Source organism: Phocoena sinus, chromosome 13 (genome assembly GCF_008692025.1).
Source record: "Phocoena sinus isolate mPhoSin1 chromosome 13, mPhoSin1.pri, whole genome shotgun sequence".
Lineage (NCBI taxonomy): Eukaryota > Metazoa > Chordata > Mammalia > Artiodactyla > Phocoenidae > Phocoena > Phocoena sinus.
Window position 1 is genome coordinate 31,769,148 of NC_045775.1, and position 13,821 is coordinate 31,782,968.

At 36.9% G+C, this 13,821-nt stretch overlaps 1 protein-coding gene across 3 annotated transcripts in view; it reads right to left on the bottom strand.

The window, feature by feature from the left end:
• MAP4K3 (mitogen-activated protein kinase kinase kinase kinase 3) overlaps positions 1 to 13,821 on the bottom strand; it is a 190,270-nt gene that overhangs the window by 83,169 nt on the left and 93,280 nt on the right. For all 3 annotated transcript variants that reach the window (XM_032652732.1, XM_032652733.1, XM_032652734.1), the window contains one exon: positions 3,193 to 3,257. In XM_032652732.1, the coding sequence (XP_032508623.1) occupies positions 3,193 to 3,257 (65 nt within the window). The remainder of the gene's footprint in view (positions 1 to 3,192; positions 3,258 to 13,821) is intronic.

Consider the following 13,821-nt stretch of genomic DNA (forward strand, 5'->3'; position numbering starts at 1 on the left):
CTCTTTTTCTTGATGAGTCTGGCTAAAAGGTTTATCAAGTTTGATTATCTTCTCAAAGAACCAGGTTTTAGTTTCATTGATCTTTGCTACTGTTTTCTTTGTTTCTATTTCATTTATTTCTACTCTGATCTTTATGATTTCTTTCCTTCTACTAACTTTGGGTTTTGTTTGTTCTTCTTTCTCTAGTTCCTTTAGGTGTAAGGTTAGACTGTTTGAGATTTTTCTTTTTTCTTGAGGTGGATTGTACTGCTATAAACTTCCCTCCTAGAACTGCTTTTGCTTCATCCCATAGGTTTTGGATTGTCATGTTTTCATTGTCATTTGTCTCTAGGTATTTTTTGATTTCCTCTTTGATTTCTTCAGTGATCTCCTGGTTATTTAGTAGTGTATTGTTTAACCTCCATGTGTTTGTGTTTTTTACTTTTTTTTTTTCCTGTAATTGATTTTTAATCTCATAGTGCTGTGGTCGGAAAAGATGCTTGATACGATTTCAATTGTCTTAAATTTACCGAGGCTGGATCTGTGACCTAAGATGTGATCTATCCTGGAGAATGTTCCATGGGCACTTGAGAAGAAAGTGTAATCTGCTGTTTTGGGATGGAATGTCCTATAAATATCAATTAAATCTGGTCTACTGTGTCATTTAAAGCTTGTGTTTCCTTATTAATTTTCTGTCTGGATGATCTGTCCATTGGGGTAAGTGAGGTGTTAAGTCTAAGTCCTCCACTATGACTGTGTTACTGTCAATTTCCTCTTTTATAGCTGTTAGCATTTGCCTTATGTATTGAGGTGCTCCTATGTTGGGTGCACATATATTTATAATTGTTGTATCTCCTTCTTGGATTGATCTCTTGATCATTATGGAGTGTCCTTCCTTGTCTCTTGTAACATTCTCTATTTTAAAGTCTATTTTATCAGATATGAGTATTGCTACTCTAGCTTTCTTTTGATTTCCACTTGCATGGAATATGTTTTTCCATCCCCTCACTTTCAGTCTGTATGTGTCCCTAAGTCTTTAGTGGGTCTCTTTTAGACAGCATATATACAGGTCTTGTTTTTATATCCATTCAGTGAGCCTGTGTCTTTTGGTTGGAACATTTAATCCATTCACATTTAAGGTAATTATCAATATGTATGTTCCTATTACCTTTTCCTTAATTGTTTTGTTTTTGTAGGTCCTTTTCTTCTCTTGTGTTTCCCACTTAGAGAAGTTCCTTTAGGATTTTGTGTAGAGCTGGTTTGGTGGTGCTGAAAATCTTAGCTTTTTCTTGTTTGTAAAGCTTCTGATTTCTCTGTCAAATCTGAATGAGAACCTTGCTGGGTAGAGTATTCTTGCTTGTAGGTTCTTCACTTTTATCACTTTAAATATATCATGCCACTCCCTTCTGGCTTGTAGAGTTTCTGCTGAGAAATCAGCTGTTAACCTTATGGAAGTTCCCTTGTATGTTATCCCTTGTTGCTTTTAATAATTTTTGTCTTTAATTTTTGTCAATTTGATTACAATGTGTCTCTGTGTGTTTCTCCTTGGGCTTATCCTGTCTGGGACTCTCTGTGCTTCCTGGGCTTGGGTGGCTATTTCCTTTCCCAAGTTAAGGAAGTTTCTGATTGTAACCTTTTGAAATATTTTCTCGGGTCCTTTCTCTCTGTCTTCTCCTTCTGGGACCCCATAATGTGATTGTTGGTGCATTTAATGTTGTCTCGGAGGTCTCTTAGGCTGTCTTCATTTCTTATCATTCTTTTTTCTTTATTCTGTTCTGCGGTTGATTTCCACCATTCTGTCTTCCAGGTCACTTATCCGTTCTTCTGCCTGAGTTATTCTCCTATTGATTTCTTCTAGTGTGTTTTTCATTTCAGTTTTTTTATTGTTCATTTCTGTCTGTTTGTTTTTTAATTCTTCTAGGGTTTGTCAAACATTTCTTGCATCTTCTTGATCTTTGCCTTCATTCTTTTTCTGAGGTCCGGGATCATCTTCACTGTCATTATTCTGAATTCTTTTTCTGGAAGGTTGCCTATCTCCACTTCAATTAATTGTTTTTCTGGGGTTTTATATTGTTCCTTCATCTGGGACATAGTCCTCTGCCTTTTAATTTTGTCTGTCTTTCTGTGATTGTGGTTTTCATTCTGCAGGCTGCAGGACTGTAGTTCTTCTTGATTCTGCTGTCTGCCCTTCACTTTTTTTTTTTTAATAATACATTTGAAAAATTGTTTTATTTATTTATTTATTTATTTATTTATTGCCTGTTTTGGGTCTTTGTTGCTGTGTGTGGGCTTTCTCTACTTGTGGCGAGTGGGGCTTACTCTTTGTTTTAGTGCACGGGCTTCTCAGTGCGGTGGCTTACCTTGTTGCAGAGCATGGGCTCTAGGCACGTGGGCTTCAATAGTTGTGGTACGTGGGCTCAGTAGTTGTGGCACCTGGGCTTAGGTGCTCTGCAGCATGTGGGATCTTCCCAGACCAGGGCTCAAACCCATGTCCCCTGCAATGGCAGGTGGATTCTTAACCACTGTGCCACCAGGGAAGTCTCAGAAATAACTTTTCATGAAGCAGATATGTCCCCATGTTTTTCCTTCTGGCTTTCTTTTGGCCATGTGGCACGGCATGCAGTATCCTAGTTCCCCAACCATGGATCCAACCTGTGCCCCTTGCAGTGGAAGTGTGGAGTCTTAACCACTGGACCACCAGGGAAGTCCCTCCTTCTGGCTTTCAAGGCTCTCTACATCTGACCACACTCTCCAAATACACTTCAGACAGACCAGTGAAAGGGATCTAACATGTCACACCTTCACATCACTGTGCTGCTGTTTCAACTCCTGGAGTACACGTGTGTCTCTTCTTTGTATCCATGGCTTGTATCCATGGTTTACCTATCTTTTAAAGACCAATTTAAAGCCCACTTTCTTCATTAAGCCTTCTAAAACAGTTCCAGAAAATCTATCCTTTCCTGTTTCCTATTCCAACTGAACTAACTATATATAATATGCCTTCTTTAGAATTAGCAAATAATTCAACTGCGTGTAATTTCTCAACTTATAAAGTGAATGCTCCTTTTGTCTGTATATATCTTAAATTTCCTTATGTATCCAAATAGCATAATGATAAAACACACTTTCCTCAAAACAACATTGTTTAACATAGTAAATAACTACATTTTAAGAAATTCTACTTAATCTCTTTCACATATACTTTGGTCTTACCATGATAAATATCCTGTAAAGAACCACCTCCACAAAACTCCATGCAAATCCAAAGTTTATCTCGCCTATAAAAAGAAAATAAGCATTATCACATTTTCATGATTAAAGTTATTTGAAGTAACAAGTATTTTAAGGTCGTATGCCAATACCTTGAAAAACCACATAAATGCAATGTGCTAAGAGAAAAGCTAATATCTATGAGTAAACGAATTACTTAACATAATGTGTTGCTGTAACTCAACCCAAGGTTTTAATCCTTAAAATACACGATTTGTAGGATGTAAAGATGTCATTTGGCACATCCAAATGAGAGAAAATGTCCCTTTAGTTAAAAAGCCCCCTCCCTCACAGTTTATCCATCTACCCTATGACTGCATTGTAAGTTAAATGTTAATTAAAAGGTTCATACCAAAAATTATATAGAGAAGATTCATCAGAGAATAGCCAATACATCTCAAAGTGTATCAAGCCAATACATCTCAAAGTGTATCACTTTGATAGCTCTTCTCATTGACAAAACAGACAAAAATGTAAACTTTACCCTCATATCTAGACTCAACAAAGATCTTTCCAAAATAACCTTTGTTAAAAATTTATCACTCACTTGTCTTTAGTAGCATTTCTCTTTCACATTCACAGTATAAGACAGCATAACCACATAGTCACAGGAGAAATAATTAGCAAAGCCATAATCGCTTATTCCTTTGTTGAATCATTCATTACTTCATCTCAAAATGTAACAGGAAATGTACTATTCTTGCGGGGGCAGAGATGGAATAGAAAGTCTCTGAACTCAGCAAGCTCAGTCTAACACAGAAGAAAGATTCTGCCTTAATAATATGTTGGTGTCTCTTACCACTGCATTCACAGTGCCTAGAAGGATACCAGTAAATGAATACTTATTTCATAAATGAATGAATGCATGAGTAAGTGAAATAATAAACAAATCGATTAGATCCAGGGTCAGCAAATTATGGCCAGTGGGCCAAATCTAGCCTGCCGCCTGATTTTTGTATAGCCCAGGGACTATGAATGGTTTTCACATTTTTAAACAGTTAGGGGGGGTTTCAAAAGAAGAATATTATTTCTTGACATGTGACAATTCTGTGAAATTCAAATTTTAGTGTCCATGTAAAGTTATATTGGAATACAGTCACACTCATTCATTTACATATTATCTATGGCTGTTTCTGTACTAAAACAGCAGAGGTGAGCAACTGTGACAGAGAGAAACATACGAAGTCCACAAAGCCTAAAATATTTACTATATGGTCATTTACAGAAAAGGTTTGCTGACCCTTGGACTGTATTATAGTTTGATTAGTGCACAATTCAGGCATGTATAAAGTTCTGTGAGAACCCAGAGGTAAAAATAATTAGGAGAGTCAATGGAAATTTTAAGGGAGGAAATAACATTTGAGTTGGGTCTTGAAGTTAAAGTAGGAATTCACCACTAAGAGACAGGGAAAGGGCCTGTGCAAAAGAATGAAAATTTGATGCCACATTTTTTAGAGACTGTGGGTGATTTAGTGTGAGTTGAACTCAGGCTACCTGAAGAGAGAATGGCAGGAAGTGAAGCTAGAATAGGCTGAGGTTATACTGTAAAACAGTGGTTGGTTTGTATACTCCTCAGTTTAGTTACTTTCATCTGGATAGTCTCTAGTTCGTCAATGTCTCTTAAAATGCAGCACCCAGAATCAAGTACTAGTCTGAATACTGCATGAACAGTGCATTAACAAGTGGAGCTGTTATCAGGATTGGACCACATATGGCAGTGGTGGTGTGATTAAGCAGACCTGAGAGGTGAGCTGACTTGGTTGGGTGTGATGGACCATGCACCATATATCAGGGGAACACAACCTGTCAGTGTGAAGGTCAGCAAACTTAAAAGAGTACAGAGTAAAAAGTACCATGATTCTAGAGGCAAAGCTGAAGATAGTGAAGCCCAGAGAAAGATATCAGGACCTCAAATTCACAGGTGGTCCACATACCAGTGAAACTGAGTCATGACTGCTGATGGTAAAGTATGACCTAGTTGCCCAGTGGCCTGGTTTGAATAACTCACAGAATGGATGCCTGGGGCTGGCAGATGCATGGTCTCATCCAAAACGATGAAGGCATTTATGACTGGTGACTGTTACACAGGGAGAAATCTAAATCCCCCTGAGAATCGAACAATTATGTCCTTTATATGAACACTTCTATTTCTTATTAACTTCAGCTTCTTAGCAACTGCATTCAACTGCTGGTTTGCAGTTTGAAGTTAACTAAAACCTCTAGATCTTTTTTTACATAGAAGTGGTCAGATGAGTTTCCTTTCTAGCTCCCTATTTGTATATCTGGTTCACTGAAACTATGCACAGGACCTTGTCCTTATTTGTTAAATTTCGTCCTTAAAAGAAAAAAAAAAAAGAAGTTTTCACATGCATCTTATTAGCTCTCCAATTATTTTACTTAAAATAATTGGAGACACTATTGTGACACTATTTCTAAGTGTAAATACACCCCTCCTACCCCACGCTCCAGAAGTCGTTGGTTAGAAAGCCCCTTATCAGGAGCAAGAGCTTTGCATATAAAGTATGTGGACCTGCACTACTGAGTTTACTAATGAGCTTAAGGAACATTAGGAGTAATTTTTCCACTGGTGACATGAATGGCACTCTAACTATGTAGACTGCTCAGAATGACCACTTGGCACCTCTCTGTGCCTCTCTTAAACTGAGGTATAAAACTCTGGCAAGTCTATCAACCAATATTCTTTGAAATGATGCTTAGACTCCAATTTAATATGTGTAATGCAGGATTTCATAGCCTGATCTCTCTAGACTGAGTCCTTCCTCTAGAACAGTGATTCTCAAAGTGCGGTCTGGGGGCCTCTGAGAGTCCTGGAGATCCTTTCAGGGGGTCAGCAAAGTCAAACTCATAACAACACTAAAAATTATTTGCCCTTTGCACTCTGTCTTGAAAATACAGTGGAGTTTTCCAGACACTACAGGAGCAGGAAGTGTGATGATGATGTCATCCCTCTGACAGCTACTGGAATATGTGCTTATGTATTCTTGTTTCAAATGTTTCTCAATTTTAATATCTAATATAGTAAATATCAATAGATATAACCCATACAAACCAAAGCTCTTTGGGGGTACTCAATCATTTTTAAGAGTGTAAAATAAAAGGGGTTCTAAGACCAAAGTGCTTGAGAACTACTGCTCTAAAATATTTTCACATCTGCTGCACATGAAACTTTCATATAAAATTCCTGCCTCAAGGGCTTAAGCAACAGGCAGCTGGGACTTCTCACATCTCACAGAAACTGGCTGAATTGTTTTGGGGTCTGCTCAGGATAAGTAAACTGCTTAGTAAAGGACATGGACTATACGCCCAATAAACGTAAGCTGTTTTCTACTCCTTTTGTTATATTTTGTCTTGTTGTGTTTTATTTATGTGAGGCACCTTAAACTGCTCCTGGAACTCAGTGAAGGTGTAATTAAGTAAACTTGCCTTTTTCCTTTTTTTAAGAAAAAAAATAGAAGAGATGGTATTGATTTGACATAACTTCTTACTAAAGTAATGCTAATCACCACTTCCTTCCTATAAGCGCTCACTAATTATGTGATTAATAATTTATCTTAGATGTTTGCTGGGGACAGATGACATCAAGTTTAACGGTCTGTATTTTCTAGAAATCACCGTTTCCTTTCCTTTGCAAATTGGTCAATGCTGATCACTAATCTTTTGACACCCCTCCTATTTGTCAAGACACTCACCGACAGTGGATGACAATCATGTCTGCTCTATTTTCAGTATAGTAATGAGATATTATTTATATAAATCTAAAAGGCTTACATTCATTTAAAGTGTCTGGTGCTCTATAATTATCTACTCACCTATCTGTACTTCAATTCCTTCTTAATAATGCTTTTATTAAGCATTATTTTCCTACCCTTTCCAGTTTGAAAACAATTCTCCTTGTAAAGAAAATGGATGCAGGAAATGAGTTCTCTGCTTTCTTACATATTTCAATATTATACCATCCTCTACTTGAAGCTGGTCTACCCCCTTTCTCACCTTGCTTGAAAACACAATTTTCTGTTCACTCAATGTAAAATGATTTTCCAACTTACAGACTGAGAAAAAAAAATCATAATTATATATTTAATACTTTATCTTTTAAGATGCCTAAAACACTTTACCTTTACAACATTCTATTCTATTACCAGAAACGCCTGAATATTCAGAGTCTATTAGAAAAATGACTTCCATCTGTTCTAAGAATGTCTCTCCTGTGATGGTAAATCTGCATTTGCTTTTGGTCACTCACCAAGCCATCTGCCTAACGGGAAAGGACTTGAATCAGATCAGTCCATTTGATGCAGGCCAATAAATTACAAAATCTTTGTCCCTGGGTATCTGAACTAAAATAAAATTAATCACTGAGGTAAATATACAATATATCACTATTAATTCTCTGGCTCAACAAATCCTTATAATTCTTCTTTCTTATTCTGTAAAATTATCTTTCTGACAAGGAATAGAAAAAATAAGTAGAGAGGGGAAAAGTTCACTATTTTCATCTTCTAGTTCAATGTTTACTAGAGCATATAGGAACTAACATTCTAATAACTATTTCATTAAATTAAAGAGGTTATCATTTCTAAAACACACCTTTTAATCTTCCCACACTGAACTAAGTATAATTATTTATATATTTTGCCCAAATATAACATGATTTAAAAAGAAAAATAAAATATGAGCATGATCACCAAGGATAAACAGCTCTCAAATGTCTGCTAGAAACTAGCAGACCAGTCATTCCCCCAGGACAGGATGCCTAGCCGTGCCCCACACTGCAGTACCCTGTACTTTACTGTAGGTTATCTTGTTGACCAAAGCACTTGCCAATGGCTACTCCATCACATTCAGCAAAATAATTCAACTGTAACCTCAACTGTCAATGTGAAAAAGGAAAAGTTTAATAACTGCTAGATGTTTTAGTTTAGGATAGCTCATGCTAATGTATGCTGAATTTAAAATGTTTTGGTTCATTTTTAAACAAATAGGCAAAAACGACCGCATTCCAAAAAGTTATACGCAACCCATCCACCTTCTTCCCCTTTAACAATGAGGGGTAGCTATGTATTCAGAGGATACAAGGTGACCTATTTCTCTATAATTGTACTTAACACTCCCAGTTTGGCATAATATTTGACAAAGAACGGGTCACTGGACAGCAGTCCTATGTGAAGTATGTTCCCCAAAAGAAACCACTGCACAGTTAAATCAGTTTTAGAAATGTCATATACTAGTCTTCTCTTCTCTTGGAAATTAACAATGCCACTGGTATTTTAAGGTCTCTGAGAAATCCTGTGGGGTGGGAGTGGGGCACAGAATAGAAGGAGAAAGGGAAGGAGGAGGTGTGGAGAGGGAAGAAAAGGTGGGAAAAGGAGGAGGAAGATTAGAAAGAGGGGAAGAAAGGGGATGGAATGTTGGGAAGGGGAGAATGGAGAAGAGGAAGAAGGGGAAAAGATAACAGAGCAGAGGGGAGAGGGAAAATGAAGAAGAGAAAGAAGAAATACAACTTCTCTAATTTTGTTTAGTTCGCTACATCCCCCAATTATTTTTTCCATAGACCCATTTTTTCACATATCAGCATCCCTCTGAACAAATATCCCGTAGAAATACCCCAGCAATACTGGTATAAAGAAGTATCTCATAAGGTAGTTCCACCAAATTTCTTAAAGAGGACCATTAGTGAAACACTGGTAAAATCCAAATGCAGTACCTTAGTTTAGCTAATATTATTGTACCAGTGTTAATTTCTTAGTTTTGACAAATGTCCCAGGGTTATGTAAGATGTTAACACCAGGGAAAGCTGCGAGAACTCTTTGTACTATCTTTGCAACTTTTATGTAAATCTAACATATTCCAAGATTAAGTTTCTTTTTTTAAAAAAAGACAGTAGCTGGGTATAAATTAAAGTGACTTAACTGTAATTTTTATTTTCATAGTGTGAGCATTCAAAAACGCATTTTCAGTTAAGATTCTGTGGTTTCCCTGGCAAGTCCTGTCTCTGGCTCTAGAAAAAAAATTTCTTCCAGTTTCTATATAACTCAAGGGACTACAAGTCCTGGCAAGTCCTGTCTCTGGCTCTAGAAAAAAAATTTCTTCCAGTTTCTATATAACTCAAGGGACTACCATCTCTTTCTTGGATTACTGTAATAAATGTACCGTATAAAATTAACTGACTCCTTGTCTCAATACCCTACACCCCAAGTCCATCCCCCCATAGAATATACTACCTCTGTGTTAAAACCTTCCAACAAGTATGCTCAATACATATAGGTCCTAATTAAGGCATAAAAGGTTTCTTTTTTGCCTAAATCTCCACAGTCTTAACCTGCTGAACTACACCCTTTCCCCTTAAACTCTAATATGAGATTATTAGCTATCTCCTGAACACTTCATGATTTTTTCATGCATCCATTTCCTTTGTCAGAAATTACAATTTTCTACATACATATACACACCACAGCAAATGCACACTAATCCTCTAACACCCAGTATTTGGGAATAACATCATTCAAAGAGCTCTCTCTGATTCCCTTTGACAAAATCACATATTCTACCACATCTTTATCACTTTATATCTTACGTCAAAATGATTACTGCACCTAGCATTGCAATTATTTGCTCATGTCTATTTTTTCTATTCAATAGTAAGCTCCTTAAAAGGCAAGGACTGTTTTATCTATCTTAACATCTCCAGAAATCAATACAGCACTCTAGACATCCTAAGAAATAATGTAAACACACTTTGTAAGTGGTGATGATTCATAAATATATTATTACTATGAGTTAAATCATGTTCATCTAAACTACTACTCTGGATTTCAAAGGTTTAAAATATCTGATCTAAATAAAAGTGTTTTCAGTGCATGGATCTGACCTTCTGACAGCTCATCTTTTGAGGATCATTTGCTGTTAGTCAAAGCTGATCATTATGAGATCAGACTAGAAAGGAATGTTCCAATTTTCTTAATTTATTCTTAAAGGATATGCTGGGCGAAGGAATGCTTAGAAGAATCTGAAGTTAAGATCATTCTTTGCTTAATAGAAGCAATCGTTTAGCTCTACTGAGAATAAAGAATAGGTCTATGGTGATCTAAATCTGTTGTTTTGTAAATATACACACAGAAATACAGATAAAAATATATACCACACCAGGACTATTTACTTTAAATTCTAAACTTTCAGAGAAAAGTTTTCTCTATCCAGTTCTTGTTGTACAGTATGTGTAATTAAGCACTCAATAAACACAGGCTTTTAATGATGTTGAAGAGCAAGTAAGGACGGCCCCATCAAGAGTATCAGGCTTCTGTCTTACAGGAGCTCAGTCTCAATATTCCTTTGGGAAGTGAGCATAGCTCACTATAACCCTGTTATAAAATACGCTTCTGAACTTAATTATTTGCTGGTCATCTATTCAGTAAATTCATAGGGTTAAGTCTGATTTCCTGGAGGGGAAATTTATTAATGGTCAAACCACATTACTTCAGTTTACTCAATTTTTTTGTCCAAATTTGTTATAATAGGCTATAATGGCAACAAGATAGAAGGAAGACGGTCAATAAGAACAGTATATATTTTAGGGGGTTTGTATCAAGTTCAAACAAACAAGCTCATTGCCTTCTGAAAAATCATTCAGTAATGAGAAAGAAGCCAAGAAACCATGTTCCCTCTGAGACTAAATCTGCCATTTCCGGACTAAGTAATATGTACACCAAGAAGACTGCTGGCTAGGTACCTGCAGAGCCAGGTTTAAATCCCAGCACCAACAATGAGTAGCTGGATAACCTAAAGAAGTCATTTATCCAGCAGTCTCTCTTCTATCAGCAAAAAAAAAAAAAGTGGGCTAAGTGACAAGACCTCTTGGTCCCTTCTAGCTCTAACACCCCACAAGGCTAATCATTATCCCATAGTCCAAATCTGCCTGAGTCTAGACTTTAATTAGTGAAGCAGGGAAGAATTTCTATAGAAGAAAAGAGCTAAAGAAAGAGAGGATTAATCGCTGTTCCACATTATACTACCAATTGCTTTCATATCACTTTCATCAACTACACATTACAGAATAAAATTATATATTTAAACCAGTTTTCCTATCTCAGATCATACAACTCCAAATGAACACGCTTTATTAAAAAAAAAAAGAATGACTCTAATTTTGTCTGTTTCACTATGGTTTCTGGGCAGTTTTGCTCTCTGTATCCTTATACTTAGATTAAAATAAAAGTATCCTCTAAAAAAAATTCATTGAGTTACACAGAAGACAGAAACTTGCACACTGTTCTGTATGTATACTATGCTTCAATTTAAAAGGTTTACTTTAAAAAAAAAGGATATTCAAAATACAGTCAGAATACATGGTTCCTGATATCTAAATGTAAGTACAATTTTTGTTAGGCATAACCTCAAATTGGCTCTCTCGTAGCATGTCTCATGGTTAAGGTTAAAGAGTATGTCACTACAGAGTTGTGCTATTTTGCCCCAAGTCTCAACAAAAATGAATACAAACCAAAAAGGAATTCTGTATTCTGGTAACAAGATCAAACGTTTTGCTGCCTAACCTGTGTGGGAAGGCTCTTGCCTAAGTAACCCAGAAAGTCAAGTGTCCAGTTTAGCTTAATGTTACTTTTTGAATTTTGAGGGGTGGGGTGGGTGGGTGTGAAGTACTGGAAGTTTATTTGGTCAGCTTTTTTGGCAAGGAAGTAGAAAGGCCAAGTCAAAAGTCATTGTGATCCATAAGCACAATACCACAGAAAGAACTCGGACCCTCCTCTGTCAATAACTTGAAATGAGACTGTGAACTAAATACTCAATGTGAAACTCTCAAACACCTTATTTGTAAAATGGAAATAATATTTACCATAGAGTAATATTCCTAAGAGCATTGTTGAAAAGATCAAATTAGGCACTAACCTGATGGTATTTAAAAAACAGTTAACAGTAATAGTAATCATAGCAATAGTAGTAGCAATACAAGTTAACATTTATTGAGCATTTATTATGCTCTAACCATTGTTCTTAACACTTTACTTATATTTACCAATTACCCTTGTAGTTATCACATCATGTATCTATTATTATTATCCTTATTTTATAGATGAGGAAATGGAGGCACAGAGTGGTTAAGTAATTTGCCGTAAGTCACAAAGTTAGTAAGTGATGGAGTCAGGACTCAACCAACCCAACCAACCTGACTCCAGAACTCAAGCTCTAAACTACCAACTATACTACAGTCTCTGTGGCAAAAAGATCATGCTCATTTCACCACACCAAGGTTGCCATGTAAGTGGGTGGGGCTCTCCTGGAATAACAGGTTAGGCTTTGGATGGTCCCATATTTCTGGAAGACTCAGACCATGTTTGAGAAATTCTCAGTTCAATGTCCCTGGGAAAACACAAAAACTCTTAAAAAAAGATCTGTCTGCTCTTGGGGGAAGAAAACTTTGTAATGCTTCTCCCAAATGAGTCTAAGTAGGATCATTTTGTTAGGACCAATAACAGTGAAACAAATTGTTTTGAAGTGACAATTTACATGTGTTGGCAGAAATCAGTTATTTGTATCATGAGCTTAAATGATTGTAAGAGACTTCTTTGAGCTGATGGAGTAACTGCCTGTGCTGGGTCTGTCCATAAGATAAAAACTGATGCAGAAACTGTTGTTAGGTTGTTGTCTGAACCACCCACCATTAAAACAGTTTTAAACTGGCTGTTAAAGAACCCATTCAAAATGTTTAACAGCCACTGACCTCGGGGTAGCACCTGTCCCTACATGAACTAAAGTCCCATTAAACCCACCCTTTGACCTCGATGAAGGTGGGCAATCAAAGCTATCCAAGAGCGGTCAGAATCAAGAAGAGCTGGTCCGCCTGGCCTTTCACAAGCTGGAAGGAAGAGAGGGCAGAAGTACCCCGTCTTTTCCATATGCTGTGCCTGCATCAGAAAAGAAGTGTTTTGTACTTGGCTCACAGACAGAATGGGAGCTGTAATAGGATACATCCTTATTCTTACCCTACAGTATATGGGAACCAAACAGAAGAGTTTTTTAAATACCTAAGAAAACATTCTCTAATCCTTCCCCTTTGGAAGGAATCTTGGAAACAACTAGGTCACAGTGCTCAACTCAACTGCATACAGAAGTGAATGGAAACGCAAGATCTGGCCTTGAGGTCATCCCCTATGGAATATGACCTGGGTTCGGAACCTGGCTTGGTCCTGCCAAACCAAAACAAGGGGCGGCAAATTCAGTCCTTCTAAGTTCACTTTAGGACCTGGGAAAATAAGTTAGTAAAATAATTATAATTCCTAGTCCTCTGGATAAATGAAGGGAAGGGATGATGCAATACTTTGAGGCTAGAAGCACAAAAGAAAAAAAAAGGTTCTAATAAAAACAACAGATATACTTTGTAAATTCACCCAAGACTAGAAGAAAGGGGCAACAGGATGGCGTATTTAGATCTCTGGTCTACCACAGGAAGACTAACCATAAAAGTCAGTTTTTACTTGCCAGCTTCCTCACTGAAACTACACCCAGAATTCCCAAGAGTATAACAGACAAATCACAGACTAT